The sequence below is a fragment of the Apus apus genome, chromosome 3 (genome assembly GCF_020740795.1).
Source record: "Apus apus isolate bApuApu2 chromosome 3, bApuApu2.pri.cur, whole genome shotgun sequence".
NCBI classification, from domain to species: Eukaryota; Metazoa; Chordata; class Aves; order Apodiformes; family Apodidae; genus Apus; species Apus apus.
In genome coordinates this window covers 68,970,327-68,991,270 of record NC_067284.1, presented here as the reverse complement: position 1 = coordinate 68,991,270, position 20,944 = coordinate 68,970,327, and the positions used below count along the sequence as shown (strand labels likewise).

The window sequence follows — 20,944 nt, the reverse complement described above, 5'->3', positions numbered from 1 at the left end:
CCAAATGTGTGACAGAACTCACTCTACAATAGCTTTTAAAAGGCTTAACCACATTCTTATGACTTGGTCAGTTCAAGCCATAAAAGACGTGTTTATATAAAGATTTGCACTTGCTCAGAGACCACGATTTTGACTTACAGTGCAGTTCTGTCTCTTCTTCAATTGTTATACATTTGTTTGGGGTTTTTTTCCCCCCTTCACACATTCACATGGAAAAACAATTCAGTAGGAACTTACATCTAAAGCACACCAGTCCTGCATCATTGAAATAACAAGTGTTAATTTCATCTGCAACGTAAATGCTGCTTCCCATTCTGGTTCCATTTCTATGTGCTGTCCTACTTGACGAGTTATTGGATCCATACCCTAGCACAAAAAGAATTTTGTATTTCAATAATATATCACTGAAATGAATTGACAACATTAGCATAAGTGTGAGACAGTGGGTATGTGTCCTTATAGTATTGCTACAATATGAAAAGAGAAGCTTGGGACCATATGAAAAGGAATTATATACACCTAAATAATCAGAAACTGAAACAGGAATTGGAAGGGAAGAATATGGGACAAGAGAGCTTTTGGATACAAGCTTTAATTATTATTAACACCTGCAGAGATTTTAGTATTGCAAACAGTACAACAACATTTGCATACATAGTTTTACATACATATTTTGTTTTTTGAATGTATTTTCTAGGGATGTGCAATTAAATGAAATTAAGTCTAACTAAAGACTAGCCACTACAGTACCTAATCAGATCTTGGCATAAGAAGAAAAAAAAAAAAAAAAAAAAAGCATGATCTGAGAATTACAATATACTCAATAGAGTATCACAAACAAACTAATGAAAGCTAAGTACTGAGAAAGGTATGCTACTGATGTACTGAAAAATGGCAGTGGTTCTGACTTATGCCTTACTGATCATACAGTCAATTTGTCCTTGCAAAACCTGTACTGCTTCTTAACTACTCCTCTAAAAATAACATAGCACAGAAAAAGGCTGGGGGGGAGGGAAAAAACAGTGAAGAGGTCTATTTGTATTAGGAACTGTATGCCCCTCAATACAAGGAAACTCTGCTGACAAACAGTAACTGCAGCTCTTGCTATGAGGAAAAGTTGGTTAAGATGAACCAAGATTCGCTCACACAAGTAACTGTGTCTTGCCTTCCTGCATAGATGCAAAATATGCACCAAATGACACTTCCCTTTTTAAAACACTCTTCCTTTTTATGGCCCTCCACAACAAACTAAATGAAAAAACTTAGGTGAGATGTGTTTCAGGAAAACCTGATTACTCCAGGAGTTACACTGCACTGAAGTTACAAAAAGGAGAGTACATGAAATTTCCTCCATATTTATATCATGATAGCTCTGCTTGAACACGGAGCAAATTTTATAATTCACAGATTTATGTACCTGCATACATTTGAGTAATTCTAAGAAGGCATCAAAACCCTCTAGGAACTTCTGCCTCAAGTCATCTGACCACTCAGTTGGCTTACTTATCAACACATACCTGGGTACATCAGAAAGACAAAAGCGTTAATTATTTTTTTCCCCTCCTCAATTGATCAAATCAGCACACAGTTAGTTAATATACTCACTTGAGATCCAAAATAAGGCTCTGAACACGCCTGAATTTGAAAGCCTGCAACGCAGTGTAACGTTCAAACTGAAACCTGCCTTGGATGTCACGGTGCCTTAAGTGGTCCATAAAAGTTTTGATGATAGTGGTCATGAGATTTTCTTCTGTTATTAGCATTCGAGCCTATGCCAAAGCATATTGAAATTTGCTGTAATTAACAGACACAGCTAACAAGAGTTTTTCACTGCACCACCAAGTAAGTTCATAAAATATATTAATTTTTATCCGAAATAGTTACACAAATAACAAAAACAGAAGAACATACTGAAAGCCAAACATTCACAGAAGAAAAAAGCAATCTACGCAGAAATTATCATAATCCAGATCTCTCACTTCAAATCCCTTCTGTACAGAAGTTTGACTATGGCTAGGCTTCTGCTAAGCTATGTAATTATGGCATAAGACTTATATTATGTGTCCTATAATTAAATCGTACCTCCCTTTAAGTATGTGTTGTCTCCTCATATAATTTAAGTACAAGCTTTCTGGGGGAGTAAAAGGTCTGCTTTCTGTTTACAAGCTGTCAAGCATTGTAGTAAACAGTGCAGCTTTTGAACTGCTAACGAACTGTACAGTGCAATTTCCACAAGGAAATTATGTGAAATGACTTATGATTCCCCCCAAGGGCTACTGCATATATATCCACATGTTGTAGGAAACAAACCAACAGGCATTGCAAAGTCCAATAAAGAAGATCTTCCACATCCAACCTAACCCAACCCTGTAACAGAGGAGGCACTAAGAAGTTACTGCCATTTCCTACTTGTGAGCTCTTCCAGGACTCCCCCATTCTGTTGGTTCTCCAGGGTAAATGAGATGAGTCTTGCAGTTCTCATATCCCATGAGGATTTTATGATGTGGCTGGTAGATTCAAGAAGATTGGCTACTCTGATCTACCTCAACAACACTGTCATTGCTGACTAGTTTCTGGGTTCTACAGGTGCTACAGATACTCCCAAATACAGTTTCTAAAATGCTACTGCAGGGTAAAAATAATAAAATCTAGTGGTTAATATTTTCCCAAAAAAACCCCACCATCAACACAACTTCACATCCTTCCTCAAACAAAACAACTACAGTTAAACCTGAGAACTCAAACTCTTAAATTACTAAGATTAGTTTGAAAGTATTACTGGGGGGTGGGGTGGGATGGTTTTACATTCAAGTTATTAATTCAGTTAAGAATAACTCCAAATGGCTCTAAATATATTTTTTAAATCTTATTTCATATGGTAGGAGCTTATCATAATTACTTTCCTGTCATATCTATCCTATACTTCTACAAAACAGTTAAAACCAATTTATTCTAATTTTTGCAGACTTTTGAAAAAGGAAACTTGTAAAAAGGACACTGCAATTAGTTGCCTCTAGGAAAATTTTTGACGTTCCTTTTTTTAAAAAATATGTATTAATCAACATATTCCACCACCCCAACTGCCATAACCATTTGAATAATGAGTTGGTTAAGTCTAGCTGTAAATCTGAATACTAGTAACATTCTTATTGGCAGCAACAAAATTAAGAGGTAGCACACTATTGTCCTGAACCATGCAAAAAAAATCCTGAGGTCCTGTTGAATTGCCATGAACAACAACCAGCCCTAGGAAACCGAAAAACAACTTTGCTCAGTATCGTAACTGCCATCCTACTATTGAATTTTAGAGCTCAATTAAGTTGATTACATTTTGAAGGATTCTAAAGTATTCATTTTTTAAACCATGTGAAAAATCAGTTTTATTTCCAGTACAGCTCTGAAGTTTAATTTGTCTAGTTCATAATGCAAGCAAACAGAAACTTATTTGGAGACTAGAGCAAAAAAACAGGTGTTTTCCAAACAAGCATAAGATGGTGAAAGGCCAGGAGAGTTAGTGAGCTGGGAGAAGTAAGAGTGCCTGAAGCAATGTAAAAAAATTAACGGAAAACCTGAAAGAAAGCATCACCCGAGTCTAGAAGTACCAAAGGAAGTAGAGAATATCATGAAACAACTCTTGCTTGCACTTGTATTGATTGAAAAATGAACCCAAAGTGGACAATTTATAAAACTGCACCAGAATGGCACGCTCTGAAACTGTGATACACAAACCCTAATGTAGACTTCTAACTGCAGTAACTGTGGCTCAGTACAATGAGGAATTTAATTGTTGTGTATGTGCCTCTAAATAAACACTTCAGTACCTTTCTAAAAAAGTAAAAGAAAAATCTAGAAAGAAAAATCAAAAATACCTAGGCCACTCTGGGAAGTCAGCCTCAGCAATGCTGAACGTTTTACCTTCTAAACCCACAGCAACGTATGTAACCAGTCTGACTGCCGTGCAGCAGCAGTGCCATGCATTTCCAAAGAAATGTTAAAAGAAATCTGCAGTCTTGACTCAAGAACCTTGAGTTGCTTTTAACAAGTAAAGATTTCCTTTTTTGGTCTTTCAGTACTTACAAGAGAAGGCACTGTGAATATCTGTATCGAGAGGTCAGCAATTGAGAACTCTCTGTCGTGGTCATCTTTCATAAAATCACTCTGCAATCGCTCATAGTTCTATTAAGAAGGAGGCAAAAAAAGGCAAGGAGTGCCAACTATCAGTTTTTAAAAGAAAGACAGGCACTACTCACCAGAGTAGGTACAGTGAAGAGTTGGACAGACAGAGCAGCCACCGATACTGCCCGCTCGTGATCATCCTCCATATAATCTCTCTGCAACTGCCGGTAATTCTAAACAACAAGGGGAAATTCACCTCTAATCCACACTGACCTGATTTTTTTTATTTAAATGTCTGCTCTGGGAAACTTCAATGCCATGATAAAGGCAGGAGTAGCTCTTAAGGATTATTATATAGATTTTTTTTTATTATTTCTTTTTCAAAAAATGCCCACACCCGAGATTTATTCACACTCATTTCACAATAATAAGAATCAAGATCTACTCACTCTCATTTTCACAATAAAGGCTAATATTTTATTTTCTACTCAGAAACGCCTTTTGTCTTCAGCAGAGTGAGTAGAGTTTTGTGGTGCTGATTTAAAGCATTTCAAATACTAGTTACTGCAGAAATACTAATCAGCATAACTGAACTTCAGCATCATTTCTAAGTAGTGCTGTAACACCTCATGCAAAGCCATTAGCTCTTAAGAAGTGATAGCCTGCATAGATGGTGGTGAAGATTAAAACATCTGAACTGCTTTAGTTCTGGGGGACCTAGAAAGCCCAATTTCCTCCCAGGAGATGAGATACCATTAAAACTAAGATTTTGAGGACAGAAATAAGATAGCATTTCATTTCAACTTTTCACTTCCAAAAAGAGGAAACAAATTCTGGATAACAGTTCACTTGAAGCACTGTATGCTAACTAAACTCTCTTTGCTGGACAGTTAAATCATTTAATGACTCTTTGTAAGAAAAATACTTACTCTAGCAAAACGGATAGCAAAAAGTTTCTTGTATTTCAAATCCATAAGTAGACTGCTCATGAATAACTGGTGATATACATTTCTAGCTCCTGTCAAGAAAAATGAATGAAATACCATGTCACTATTTTCTATCAACATATAATGGAAACATTTAGAAAAAACTGTTACAGAATGAGGCAAGTGTGCATTTCAGAGCAGAAGCTGCTTTGATTAAGTCTGTCAGGTGGTAGCAAAGGACTAAGAATACACAAAAATCTTCAAGTGGCATTATTTAGTACTTTTGTATAAGACAACACTGAGCTGTTGAATGGGAACATAAACCTTCAAATACAAGGCAAGTCAGGCAAACAAGAACAGAACTCAATTCCTCCTCAGGATAAATAGAGGATTTGGATGCCCCAGGGAAAAAAGGAGCATGCTTTTTAAGAAGTCCTGGGAACTGCAAACAACTCTACAAAATAATCAGCTCAGCTACCTCTGAATTTCTAGTCTGTCTGAGCAGCATCCCAGGAAAGATAACAATACAAATGAGAACTGACTGTGTGCAGCTTGGAAATACACACATATTTCTTCCTGTAGGTAATTTTTAAAATCAAAAGCCATTACATTATTTCCTTAATGCAGAGTAACTATGGAATAAATGAAAAAGTAGAGAAGTATTGAAACAGAAATGCACAAATTATGTCTTGCTCACATGAAAGACATTAGCCTCACAAAGCCTGTATTAAAAATGTTGTCATGGTCCAAAGAAGTGGTACCATTCAGATCACAAAATTTGTGGTAAAAAAAATAAACAAAAACAAAAATCTGAGTGCCAGGAATTCATTCACAGAAGATAATCATTAACCTAAAGAAACCATTTTCTCCATAATACATACACTTTCCACCTTACTTCAGTAGAAGGTACTTCAGTAGATACGATATAGATGCTGGGATCATATAAAACAGACAATCCCCAAATCACTTCATTGTTTGCTCAATTTCCCTTAACTATCACTGTCATCTACATATTTAAGTCAGCCTTAATTTCAGACTACTTCAAAAAACTAGATCTAAAACCAATCCTGTCTCCAAATGGTCTCATCTGTTCTTGTCTCCAATACACTTGAGTGCATCACAAAGAGACAGATTATCACAATTCTATAATACACCACAATAAAAACGATCAAGCATTAGAAGTTGCACTAAAGAGAAAACTTATATGCATAACATTGTATATTATTTCCCACAAGTTTGAAAAAACTAACCTTTCCACAGTTTAGAATCATACAGCATCAGCTTATCCACAAGAGAAGAATTTTCACCATCTGGCCCCTCCTGTAAACCAACTTGACACAATATTCGACGAAGGCCATCTTAAATAGAAATTATGCAAGTTAGTTACAGCTTAAACATAAACTTGTACATTATTTTGACAGACTGGAATTTTCACAAGACACACTAGAAGCCACCAGGCCTTCTTTTCTTTGACAGCTGAGCAATGCTGCTCGTATTTTGCCGATAGAAACACAAATACCTTTCAAGTTTCACACCAACCTCAGGGAACCTTAAGAACCTTATGAAAATTGCCAAGCACAATGACTTGACAAAGTTACCAAATGACAAAGTTACCAAATAATATGCTTTCTTAAAAGTGCTGCTGGCTTACTAATGTAATCAGTAATTACACAGCAGGCTAACTTTATAGGTTCTATTTTATATATAAAATTACCCACAAATGAAGTTTTTTTACACTTACTGGCTGCTATTATTTTAAAGCTTCCGTATGTATTTTTTTCCTAACGGAAAGCAATAATAATTGTTATTTTATAAACATCTAAGTTGTTACATGCTTGCAGACAAGTCTGCATCTGCAACAGAACACAACACAGACATGCTAATATGAGCAAACTAGCTTTGCACTGCAGGTAATGCATATTCTGTAACACAACTACATGACTTACACTCATTTGCCCTTATTTCTGCATGCTGCTTAGCCATCTCAGCTTCTTATGCACAGCTGGCAGTGGCTTAGTGCCATGTCTACCATACCATGTGCTGCAGTTCTATACAATCCATGAACCTCTGCTGCAGTTTGGGGTTTCATTCTGCCGTTCTGGGTTTGTTTTGATTTTTGTTTTTTGCCTTGCAGAGTTTGATTCCAACTAGTTATGAAGGGTAACAAATTAATAGAAACAACTGCATCGTTCAACAAATGGCAAACAGATGCTTATTCCTAAAGAACTGACATTTGCTAGAAAGGATGTGGTAGTCAAGCTTGTGATTAAGTGTCCATAGTAAGGTTTTTCTCTTTATTCACTGACAAAAGTTTGACATTCATTGCACAACAATCATTCATCTCAGCAGTGCGCTTCTATCACCCCATATCACAGAGGAATAGTTACAGGCTATTTACAACATTGAGCAGAAATCTAGGTGTTTGGATGTGTTTGTTAAGAAGCTATGGGATGCCATTTTTTTCAAAAGCCCCATTCACAAAACCAGACTCCAGAGCACATTATAAGACTTAACCCCAAGGGAAGAAGGCACTGCAAGTAGTTGAGCACGTAGGTGACAGACAAAACATAAGCATAATGCTACCATCAAACATTATTTTTGCCCTTCTGAATCATAAAGGACAATGACCTTAAAGTTAACCCTGCAGAATTTCAAAAAAGCCACACACAAATCAAACTATAAATGCAACGCTCATCTGTAATTTGATACTCCATTAACATACTGAATCATTGACTTTGGTAACGGGCCTAAGTGACGTGGCACAAAACTGGACTTAAAGAATACAAGAAAGGCAGTGCCCACCTACATGTTACACTGAAAGGAAAAATTATCTCTGAAATTAAGTATCTTCATGTCTCTCTAATACCTATTATTTTCCAGCAACACTAGCAAATAGCTGAACAAATTCCTACCATAACTTTTCAGAAGTTTGATTTATGTAACCTTAAAAATGAAGTCGTACAAACACACGACTTATCTTTCAAAAAAGGCAACATGGTATAGAGATCCTATGCCTGACATCTTGGCTAGTTTTTCAATTATCAGACTAATAAAATGTACAATCTCTGAAGAAATCTTGCACCTATGCAGAAATCGTATGCAATACTACAGCTGAGTATGCTTTGCTAATAATGCTCGTTAACATTTACAGATGCGTAGAAAGTGCACTGGAGACTGCATTTACGTTTATACATATCAATAGTTTGACTTATTTTCCTTTTACTTCCTCTCATGCTCCACATCTTCGCAACCTTATGATTCCTCAGAACAAAGGAGGAACCAAGCCAAAACAAATACAGAGCCTTCGCATAAAAATGACACTGTGCATATTGATTCCCTTTGAAAAACCTCTCAATAAATATCTGATTAATACTTTGTTGGCTTCTACACTTAGCCCAAAACCTCCACACATCCTTGCATTTTCTCTGTTATACTTAACAAAAAAATCTGAAGCAGCCACCTGCTCATCCCTCATAAATTACTTCAAAGTAATTTTGTCTGATCCAGTCAGACAGGTTATTTTCAGCTTACCGCATTCATTTAAAAAGAACGAGGGACTGAAAAATAGTTTGTTGGCACACAGCATTTGCTTCTGTTCAGCAGCAACTGAACAGAAACCAGTGTGAGAAGATTAAGACTGGCAGTGCTTTCATATGGAAGTTAGAACTCAGAACACCACTCAGTAACAGAAAACAGAATGAATCTGACAAATTATTAATAGCTTTGCCTGATATATTACATACCTGAAATAAGTAGACAACATTGCTTCAGGAACTCAGCTTGCCTCACAAATATTCTCTAACTTATCTCAAAAAAAGTTAAAGTTTGCCCACCTGAATATCCAATAACACTGCCAAGCCAAGTTAGGAGCTTCAGACCAAAGCTCTGATGGGCAACAATAGATGAATGCATAACTTGTACTTTCAACGGCTTTGTCTGACGGCTGGTATTTCTCTTTAAAAAAAAAAGGAAAAAGGAGGTAATACATATTTAAGTGAAGACTAGTGTATTTTTCTCTACAGAAACACAGAATTTCTATGATTCATTTCAGTGACCTATAATATCAGTACATATTCTAATTTCTAACACCTACAAATGGAAGAAACAAAGCCCAAAAGTCTGAACTCTGTTTATCCTTTTAATATTTTACGGACTTTATGCAATATCAACCTATTTAAGGCAGCCCATTTTCCACTTTTGGCCTCTTATCAATGTACACAGTGATTTGCTGCAGTTTATAGATAAGCAGTTCCAGGCACAACCTAAGACAGTCACGCACATTTATTCCTCTCAACATGACATGCCCACCATGGAAAGAAACTGATCATCCAATAGACTCTTGTCAATAATACACATCCAACAGAGTTAAAACAAGTAAGAAAACATTTCCCCTCATGTTAGTAACCTTAGTAGTTAGATATTACACATAAAGTCCATTTGGTCTTTGACTGCAGAGGTGGCAAGTAAAATATTACATAACTTTATAGATACATTAATGTTTTCAAAATACCTTAAACAGTTTAACGTGGGTATCTCAAGCTGCAGCACTTGTTTTTCAGTAGTAGTAGTATTACACAAACTATTTCATGTGATTAAGTACTGCACCACAGCAGTTAAAAATAAATACAAAATATTATTCCTATGTTCTTACACTAATATATATATAGGTATAAGTACATATATACACACATACATGCACACAAACAAAATGAAAGTGTAGTTGTAGTTTCACATTCGGATTCAATCAGTAACAAAGTTGTGGCTGTGACAGAGAAAAATAACTTCATGCTCTTGAAGAAAATAAAAAGTTTTATTTCACAGATGTGAACTGCTGTGCAGTTCTAAAAGTCTACAACTGAAGTTCCTGACCAAGTGCTGTTTTCTGAAGGGAAAAGCTGTCTGGAAACTTCTTTTTGGGAATTATTTTGGGTGCAAGGTAGATCATAGTAGAAAAACTAAAGAAAAATGGAGTATAAACCTGGATATTTTGATACCTCTACAGTGTGCACTGTCAGTAGTATCTCCAAAACTTTGTACTATTAAAATACAAAGAGCCATTATGGTAACAATATTCTAAAACTGTGTAGCAAAGCCTACTTCTGCTTAAGATGAGGCAAATAAGTAAGGTAATATTACTTACCACTATTACAGATTTTGCTTGATCACAGTACTGAAAGTCTCCATACCGAACTGACCTGCGTCCCTTTAAATAGGTAAAGAAGTAACATTACCACCAGCTTCTAAACAGTAAGTTCAAATGCTGTGTTTTATAGCAGTGTAAAAGATTCAGTACATTTTTAAGATGGACATTAACCATTCTTGCTTTCATGCTATTTTCACTTCTAAATTACCATATATAGTTACATACTTGAATTCCCAAAACGCATCCTATACTTTTTAAAAGAAAATAATTTATACCGTATATGCATTTACCCAATTTTACGCAATTTTCTGTTTGTAATATTGTTTTTAAGATATAACCATCATACTTATTTAAAACAACCAAAAATTTTCTTTAGTATTAATGCATCGATCATTAGTTTGGGTAGAATTTAAAGATACTTCAGACTTCTCAATGCCTTTTAAAAAGTAAGTATGAAAGCTAATTGGTCCTTTCAACATACAACTGAAGCACTTGGTTTATTTAAAAGCTGGAAGGTTTCCATATTGAATCTTTCTATAATGTCAATACATACATTAAAACCAATAGTTAATTCAACTTACAGTGTATTATAGACAGAATAGCTTACTGAGATTTTAGATCTGATGGCAAATGACTGTTTTCATGCACAACCTTCTCATTTCTTTTAAATATAATACATGCATACACAAATGCACGTCTATATGCATTCTTTAATGTTTAGAAATAGGACAGGGATCAACAGTAGGGAAGAACTTCCAAAGTTCATCCTACAATATATGATGTGTGCTCAAGTCAGCACACATTCAGGGATCAGGCAGGAGTCTTTTGGCTACTGCTATCACAAAAAAAGAGTAGTGGTAATACAAAACCAAAATTGAGTTCAGTGTTAAGTCATATGAGGTGGTTATATTTCCTTTTTCACTGACCTTCTTGCAGTACTTCTACAACCCAAAACAACACTCTCACTGCCATTTTGGGAGAGACTTCCTCCCCACACACGCCCCCAGAAAAAGGCAGAAGTCAACAAAACAACATAAAACCAAACATTTTTGCAGCAACTGCTTACAGACTCATGGCACAAATAACAAGATGCAGTCATCCCTAGAAAGTTTCTCTTTCTTAACAAATGCACACAAGTCAGAATACAAACCCTGCTGCCAGAGTACTTCTAAGACTGACATACTACTTAAAATTATATTCAGTATGTAGCGATTCTGAACTCATTGTTCTTTTGAAATGCTGCATGAAACAGCATGCTTTAGCTCTTCCTGCCATTATCACCTGACAATTATAAAAAAGAAAACAATTTTTTTAAAACTGCAAATGTGCAAAAAGCACCAGAACAAAAATAACCAATTATGGATTTTATCTCCCACAGATAACTGGTGCTACTCGAAGATGCATTTCCCATACCTGGAGCACATATAGGGACTCTTCCAATGTCAGCTCCCTGCTGTACAGTAAGGGACAAGCTAGAGATGCTGCCTGTCCTTGACAGCAGCATGAGACACCCTGCTATTTACACTCAGAAGACTTACTGCAATACAGTTCCACTGTAGCATATATTTAATATTGGGTCTCATTTGGATTGACATTTAAGGGTGGCCGGACATACAGTGCTCAATCACATTAACCACACTTGGGAAAAAAACTGAAGTGTGGTCAGATAAAATACATATCAGGGTAGGTATAAGTAAAATTAATTTACTTACATCTCTGTCTACTGTTGTTGCAAAGCCAATAGCTTCCTTCTGCGTGCAGTTGACCGCCTTCTGAAGAGTATAAATAACTTGTTCATAGGTATGGACTTCATCATTAAACAGCATGCAATAGTAAGTGTCACTCTTCTCACTTTAAAGCAAGGATTGAATTTATGTAATTCAAAGTAAGGTAATTGAAAAAAATCAACATCTTGTTTGAAGCTTTCCATCAAGCAGACAACCCAAGCCTGGGCTTCTTTTTTTTATACGTATCACAACAATGTATTTGAAAACAACTCACCACCCCTAAATTCTACAGGAATGTGCATCTTTCCTGCACAATTAAGTCTGAAATGAGCAAAATTTTAAGACAATACTTGAGTTTAATTATTGTTTTTGAACACTTATTGATTATTGATAGTTTCCTACTAAGGAAAATGCATTTCCTTCCATTGCAGCTGTGCTCAATACTTTCCCATGGCTTCTTAGAGATTTAACCCATCCTGGCATTACTTTTCTGCACCTGTTTCCCCAATACTGCATAAAGGTCTATTAGACAACAAACACTTGCCAGTCTCTTAAAAAGCCCAAACTCCACAATCCTCAAAACCATAGCTTAATAAGCTTAAATAGATTAGGTGCAATCTTTTGATTCCCATCATTACTTCCACAGCATTCTTACTCACACAACACAAAGCAAAATAACTTACTAACAAGATGTCACAAACAAATCCATGATAACTGTGATGATACAATACACTTAAACATTCTGTGCTGCTTCAAAATTTGAAATAAGTGGATCACTAAAAGTACAAAATATTTTTGCCATTCTGATCATAAGATCAAAGAGATCAGTATATTTGACCATAAGAAATTAAACCATCACTTGTTTTAGGGTACTGTATTTTATTAATGCTTCCTTTTCAATTTTAAGAAAATGAAGGTATTACAAAGATTTTTTTAATCTTATCTGTGGAGAGAAATGGGCTGTATAACTACAAAAGAAAATATGAGAAAAACAAATCTATTAAACATATTTTAGTCTGTTGTCTACAAAATATTCCCAACAATTTTAGGAAAGGCAGAAAAGATACTTAAAATCAGAATGTGCATTTTCTCTTGTAAATACCAGCAGGCCTTTAAAAGGCAGAAGATAAATACCATACTTACATTATTTCTAGGCCAGGTAATTCATTTTCCTTTTCCCATGTTAATATATCTACTGCGTATTTAAATGTGATGGCAAAAATATTATAAGCTCTTGCTACCATATCTTCTGGTAACTGCACAAGAGGATCCTGAAAAATAAATATAAATAGCAATTGAGAACTTAAATTACATTTAAAACAGAAATTGTCAAATTTGCACATTTCTTTGCCAAATACGATGTCTTTAAATACCTTCACATATTAAAGGAACAGTCAATAAACATCCTGTTTTTTCCAGTTCTTCACTGACAATCACCAAAGCAGTAATCTAACATTCCATACCTAAATGTTAACTTGCCTCTGATGACCCACTTACATTTTCACTCACATTCCTCCATTTTCACTTCCATGGGTCCCACTTCTGCACACCTTCTAAGATAGTTCTGAAAAACTTTTAACCTCAGCTGTAATAAAATCTGCTTTTTCTGCAACGCCTTCAAAAACATTATTTGAAATCATTGTATTTTTTGTTCCACTTCCCAAAATTAGAAAACTGCAGAATACAACCAACCATGCACCTATTGCCTTGTTCTACATGTGGCACACATTTAGAAGCAGAAGTCTTACCCATCAAAGCTCACATAACACCTAGCATGCTGAGATCATGATTCATGATGTACATCTCTTACATGCTGTGACATATAATTAAATGCTTAAGTCACAGAATGGTTTGGCTTGGAAGGGACCTTAAAGATCATCTAGTTCCAAACCCCTACCATGGGCAGGGACAGGTAAATTTAACTACATGTTTTCCTAATGATCTGCTCACGTCTTGGTCACAGACAGCTGTTCCGCTTTTGTATGTGGGCCATGCACCCACTTCTGCCTATTCTGTACTTTCCAAGGTGCCCTCCATATGGTATCTGCACCAGTCACTATAAACTCAGCATCCTCTCTCTGCCAGAACAGAATGGCTGCTGCTGCAGGTGGGAAAACTGAAAGGAGGAGGAAGAAGAGGAGTGTTGCCTCAGTCTGAAAGTCCATGGGACTACTTTTTGGAGCATCAAATGAGAGCCACTGCCAACTCTGAATCTGGCAGTACAGATACCACTGCCCTTTCCTTCTAATCCATTTCAGGGGATTTGTGTGTGAACAGAAAACATTAAGAAGGATTCTTTTTCTTCTAATTCAAATTTTTGAGAACAACCAGTTCCTCTTCTACAAAGCTGAAAAGGGAGCACTGCATGCCCTGCAGGTCACCTGGACATGTACTAAATATTGGGTCACTGACTCAATTAATCATGTGACAATTTGAAGTATGTGTAATTGTTAGCCATTTAAAATATTGAGCAGTAGACCAATTTCTGATTTAGAATTTACGAGCATAAACTGCTGGCTCACATTGAGCTTTTCATTGACCAACACCCGCAGGTCCTTCTCCTCATGGCTGTTCTCACTCCATTCTCCACTCAGCCTGTAATTGTGCTTGGGATTGCTCTAACCCAGGTGCAGGACCTTGCACGTGGCCTTGTTGAACTTCATGCAGTTTACTCAAGCCGACCTCCCAAGCCTGTCAAGGTCTCTCTGGATGGCCTCCCTTTCCCCCAGCGTGACAACCACACCACACAGCTTGGTGTCATCAGCAAACTTGCTGAGGGTGCACTCAACCCCACTGTCCATGTTTCTGACAAAGATGTTAAACAGCACCAGTCCCAGTACTGACCCCTGAGGAATGCCGTTTGTCACTGTTCTCCATCTGGACATCGAGCCGTTGATCACTACACTCAGAGTGTGAGTAAAGGAAGTGGGCAGCTTTAGAAGTAATAAACAGGGTAGGGTGGTACTACTGAAGACCTCTACAGATAAAAAAGTTGCAAAAAAAAGTCTGCGTAGACAGGACAACTTTCATACATATTTATTTGGTTTCTATCTGAGGAATTGAATATACTTTCACTATGCTTTGCAACAAGCTCCAGTTGCCCCAGAGAACTCTGCCAGAACACCTCCAATTCCCATCAACACAGACTTTAAAATCACCCTTCTCTCTCTCACCATACCTAGCACTGTAAAGAAGGAAAAGTAAGCAAAATAAAATCAAACTTTAGCCTCCTGCTCTTTGAGAAGTCCATCATATGCAACAAAATAGCCAAGCAGAGGATGCTCTGATGTGGAAAGCCAAGTCCTCACAGTTTGTTAAGAGCCATTCATCTCTCCAACTCTTAAAAAATGCAACAATATTTTCTAGAGAGACATCTATATAACCTGTTTGTATCACAAATACACACTGCCTTCTGCTGTGTTAAAAGGCAAGGAAAAAAGACTTAAGGAAGATACAAAGAACCACCAACAAGGAAGAGAACGACGAAGAAAATCTCTGTACTTGGCAACTTCGGACACCTCATGAGTAGGTAAAGTGGGTGATCCAGTCCCCACCCAGTGTAAACCAGTATTAGAAGGAGAAACACTAAGGACATGCTGCAGTATGATGGCTCACTGGCCAGGGCACAACCCCTTCCCCCACTCCAGGTGTGGGAAATACAGGTTCAAAGCTCTTTCAGTAAAGTAGCCCTCAATTTACCTAGACTTTAGTAAAGCCTTTGACACTGTTTCCCACAGCATTCTCCTGGAGAAACTGGCTGCTCCTGACTTAGACCAGGGTACTCTTTGCTGGGTAAAAGACTGGCTGGATAGCCAGACCCAGAGAGTTGTGGTGAACGGAGTTACATCCAACTGGTGACCAGTCCCAAGTGATGTTCCCCAGGGCTCAGTGTCGGGGCCAGTTCTTTTTAATCTTTATCAATTATCCAAATAAAGGGACCGAGTGCACCCTCAGTAAGTTTGCAAAACACACAAAGTTGGGTGGGAGTGTTGTTGATCTGCCTGAGGGTAGGAAGGCTCTACAGAGTGACCTGGACAGGTTGGATGGATGGACTGAGGCCAGTTGTACGAGGTTCAACAAGGTCAAGAGCTGGGTCCTGCACTTGGGCCACAACCATCCCAGGCAATGCTACAGGCTTAGGGAAGAGAGGCTGGAAAGATGCCTGGTGGAAAAGGACCTGAGGATGTTGGTCAACAGCCAGCTGAACATGAGCCAGGAGTATGCTCAGGTGGCCAAGAAGGCCAATGGCATCCTGGCTTGTATCAGAAATAGTGTGGCCAGAAGGAAAAGGGAAGAAATTGTTCCCCTGAACTCAGCATTGGTGAGGCTGCACCTCAAACCCTGTGTTCAGTTTTAGGCTCCACACTACAAGAAACACGTCAAGGTGCTGGAGCAAGTCCAGAGAAGGGAAATGAAGCTGGTGAAGGGTTTGGAGCACAAGTCCTACAAGGAGCAGCTGAGAGACCTGGAGCTGATCAGCCTGGATAAAAAGGAGGCTGAGGGGAGACCTTACCACTCTCTACAGATACCTGAAAGCAGGATGTAACAAGGTGGGTGCTGGTCTCTTCTCCCAGGTAACAAGTGATAGGATGAGAGGAAATGGGCTCAGGTTGTGCCAGGGGAGGTTTAGATTGGAAGCCCAACTAGCTACTTTCATTCCTGAGATGTACTAACAGCTGCTACAAGACTATAAGAAAAGGACAGAATGTTCCTCTGGTCTCCAACTTAAGACACTAATACTTCCCACACTAAAGATGGTATCTGCAATTTTTGAATGGTCATTGATAATTTTTTCCCTTCCATAAACATGTTAAGCTTCCTTTTGAACAATAATGCTGTTCTGCAAAAGTTAGTCCAACAGCTTGAATCCATACAATAAGATGTAGCATGTTTTTTTGCATTTCATATATCTCAGTTGTTATGCTATGAGAATTGGGGAAGATACATTCTCTATTCACCTTCTCCATACCAAACAAGTTTTTATAGACCTTTATCTTAAATCTCCACTACAGCATTCCTGTAACAGCAAGTTACTCTGATATTTAAAATCCGTGCACTTTACTTTGGTAAAAATAAGAACATATGTTGCACAGACAGCTTATTTTGGCTTCTTCATGCACATAATTACATGCACATTTTTTTTCTGCATGGCAGATTCCCTTCACCTTTCAAAACAAGACAGAAAAACAGAATTAAAGCTGCAGAGGTGACCAAGAACATACAAAACAAAGCCTTTAACGAGAAAAAGTAATTCTAAATGCCTCCATAAGTTAGACAATACATTAATTTTGTCTAACAACATGGTTCAAATACTAATATTAAATTTCCTCCCATCTCTCATACGTAGTATACAAGACTAAAAATAACCTCATATGGATGACTTACATACATACACACATATATATATACTATTAACTATATTTTGAAACATGATGCCTCAATTGCTTTTACCTCTTCTTCTGCAGTCTCTGAAGTGTTAAGTTCATGCTTTTGACAGTAAGGACCTTCCTTCCAAGCTTCTGTATCACCACAGTCACAGAAACCTCCTCCACCTGATGTTGTCATCTAAGATAATTTTAAAACAACACAGTTCATGTAAATGTGCATATACATACAGGCACAAAAGCCTGATAACACCACTTGATACAGCTTTAGCCAGTACTTTTAAAAACACACAGGGAATGAGCCTGTTTCTATGATGGCTGAAAGCTTATCTGCATCAGTTTGCCTATTCCCAAAGAGGTGTTTGGTTTTGGTTTTAAAAAAAACAATCAAAAAAAACCCCAACAAACAAACCACAAACCCAAAAACCAAAACAAAACCAACAAACAAACAAAAGCTTGAAACACCCATCATTCTGTCCCATCTGAAGGCTGTGGGGGTTTTTTTCCTGGTTTTCAGTTTTTCTGAATCTTTTACTTGCAAGACTATCTGTAATACTTCAGATTCTCACATTTTTAATCTGAACAAAGCTAACCATTTCACTCTTACACAGTGAGTAAAAGATGTGCTGTTTACTGTAACAGGCTTTAAAAACAGAAGTTATTAAATTGCCCACCTAAGTCTAAGTGAAAAGTCACAGAAAAAAGCATCTGAAAAATGGAATGGTATATTTACACTGTTTAATAAAATTTATTTTAAAGCTATGATCACCTCAAATTAGTAAGTGTAATAATAAATACTCTTTTTGAACCACAACAATTAACCAATCCATAGAATAATTTCTCTTTCACCTTTTTTTGGCATACAGATATATATATGAAACATTTGCTTACACTATTGCATGTCACATAGCCTTGTTAACTCACTAAGCTTGCAAACTGAAAACCTATATGCAAAAACTGTGCTAGTATCAGTAAATTTGATTAGGTTTCTTGGGGCAAGTTGTTGTGTTTGTGGTTGTTGGGTTTTTTTTCCTAAATCCTAGTGCTCAGTGTAACCATGCAGTGATGGGATTTACATTAACAGCAGTGCAGTACTGACAAAAACAGATTTACAGAAAAGGCTGCACTGGTAGTTATCACTTAGCTTCTTAGCTTAAAAACACACCAAGGCCTTCTTAGTTTTGTTTGTAAAGTTGTTTTAAACTAATCTGTACTACCAATAGCAGTAGATTGCTAAAATAAACAGCATCTACATGCTTATTTTGCTATTTTATGTTTAAAAACAAAAATCCTACTATGGCACAGAATTTGATAACAATTTATAGATTTAAAGGAAGTAAGTTTGAAATAAAAGTGACTTCTTAACAAAAGTTTTTCAATGGCTTTTAAAAATAACCCACTCAAAAAACAACTCTAATGCTGTAAATTTCACTAAAGGGCAATGCTACAAAATAACACATTTGCAAGCTTAACTTTCATGCATAAAATTTAATTGTTCAATATTTTTAAGCGTTCAGTTTCAGAATTTACACTTGGATCAAAACAGACGTAATTCCAAACTTTGTGCTCATCCAATATTTTGAAACTATGCATACATTTTAAAACTTTAAACAAGGAGTTTGATAGACATACAAAATTATTAATGATGACATCATATATTTCAGCAGTATTACTAACCCTGTATCGGTGCTCTCTATGAATACTTCCAAGAAAGCACTCCATGCACAACACACAAGTTGGGTCAACTGCACAGTCTCTGAAAACAGTAAAACAAATGTGGGGTGGAGAGAGGGGGGAACAACATTAAACACATTATTTTGCCTTTAATTACACATTTTACAACAGGTAATCTTCAAATATCACCAACAGAAACCTTCGCACCAATGTATGTATCAGTCTGAAAGAGAAAAGGAATGGCTTCCAAGGAGAGGGAAACAAATGAAGGAGAAAAAAATCTGTCATATCAAGAAAAGGCTTTAAAATATTGTCTCAGTAGCATGTATATTTGGGCAATAAAGCCACTGCTTTCAAGAAGTGAGACAGATATTTAAGCAAGTAAAGAATTACAAAACACAGTACAGACAGGAAAACAGTAATTCTCTCAAGTGACACAGTAAAAGTACTAACAATCTCCAGCGATCAGAGAAGACTTTTTTTCTCTGAACACTGGAAAGAAAAATGGTAACACAAGAGACTAGATCAGACTAAGTTTAGCCCTAAAAGCTCACTGAAGAGGTCTGAGAATGTAATTTCCTCAACTAGGAGATCAGAGACCATATTAAGGCCCTGTCTACAAGCACTACTATATTAGATAGAAGTAACACTTCTAGCAAAAGGAACTAAATAAATCAATTATGCATAACATTACACTGTCTTCCTGAGAAACACTGGAAATAAATGCAACTGTCTTCAAGTCACCTCAAAATTAAGGGAGTCAGATTTTGCAATATAAAAATAACTACCAAGAAAATGAATGTCTCACAAATTCAAGAGAATCGACATATTTTGTTCAAAAGGAAACACCAGAGATCCTGTGAAATGTTATTATCAAGCATTCAATCGATTAGTTTAACAGATGACGGAAAGAGGTCTAAAATACAGGATCAACGCTAATAGCTGATACTAAACACTTGAATTACATGCAACATACACCTGCTTGCTTACTTCTGATTAATGCCCTTAAATAACTCTTAACAGCTCACCTCAACCACTTTCTTAATCTTGCACTTCTTTTGTACAGAAAACACTTTACATTATATTAGTTAATATTTTTCCACTTACAAACCTGTAGCGTGTTAACTTTCCCCTGGTCCCACCTGTCATGAAAAACTGCAAGGTTACTTTAAAAATACATTTGGGATATTAACTTTTCATTAAGACAGTATATTCCTATTGAAAAATGTTCCATGACTTCACAAATTATAGATACTTCACAATGCTAGGTTGAACTACCTGCAAGAATACGTAGGCTCTCCCACTTTAAAAACACGGCCACAAAGATGGGAAGGTTTATTTGCTTGCTCAAGCTTTGGAAAACCAAAAGCAGGATCTTCACCACAAAGATACCACTCCATTGGTCCCAGCAAAACATGTTGTGCCAGCATGTCTTCTCTTTGTGGGGCAGGGTTAGGACCCCTGCAGTAAATTTTTGGTACATAATAGGCCAAATGCTGGTACACTTCTTTCTGAAGGTCATTTGCTTGCAGCCATTTCTTTTAAATTAAAAGGAAAGAGAACACAAATAGTTAATTAATAAAAATAACAAGACATAGTTCTATCCATCAAAATAACTTTTTTTACTACTAAATAAAAAAAATTAAAAATGGCATTGCAATAATAGAATTCTTCCTTTTAAAGTGTAAAATCTAATCATGGAAGACAGACGTTAGAAAAGGAACAATTTGTTTCCCTGCTTGCATATTTTATCTTTTTGACATGCAAAATTATTTTTAAAAAGACAAGATGTAAGGGACCAAATTCTTAAAAATTTTCCTCTGGGATGCATGACCAGTAAAACATCCCAACCTTAGCAACAACTTTTAGGATAAGGCCCAAACTATGCTGACTGCATTTCTTTGGAGTGCAGCTGGGGACACAGAAGAGCAGCGGAAGCCTAGAGTTGGCAAGAACAGGCAGAGACAAAAAGTA

General features: G+C 36.7%; 1 protein-coding gene across 5 annotated transcripts in view; it reads right to left on the bottom strand.

Moving 5' to 3' along the window:
• The window catches only part of UBR2 (ubiquitin protein ligase E3 component n-recognin 2), a 56,811-nt gene that overhangs the window by 32,046 nt on the left and 3,821 nt on the right, over nt 1-20,944 (bottom strand). For 3 of the 5 annotated variants that reach the window (XM_051615908.1, XM_051615910.1, XM_051615912.1), the window contains exons 2-14: nt 20,249-20,508; nt 18,974-19,052; nt 17,364-17,477; nt 13,056-13,183; nt 11,898-12,036; nt 10,183-10,245; nt 8,876-8,996; nt 6,293-6,400; nt 5,046-5,134; nt 4,078-4,176; nt 1,606-1,769; nt 1,418-1,517; nt 238-366 (exon numbers count right to left, since the gene is read on the bottom strand). In XM_051615908.1, the coding sequence (XP_051471868.1) occupies nt 238-366; nt 1,418-1,517; nt 1,606-1,769; nt 4,078-4,176; nt 5,046-5,134; nt 6,293-6,400; nt 8,876-8,996; nt 10,183-10,245; nt 11,898-12,036; nt 13,056-13,183; nt 17,364-17,477; nt 18,974-19,052; nt 20,249-20,508 (1,593 nt within the window). Of the gene's footprint in view, nt 1-237; nt 367-1,417; nt 1,518-1,605; nt 1,770-4,077; nt 4,177-4,250; nt 4,350-5,045; nt 5,135-6,292; nt 6,401-8,875; nt 8,997-10,182; nt 10,246-11,897; nt 12,037-13,055; nt 13,184-17,363; nt 17,478-18,973; nt 19,053-20,248; nt 20,509-20,944 lie in introns of all 5 variants that reach the window. The other 2 variants (XM_051615909.1, XM_051615911.1) reach the window with 1 other exon arrangement.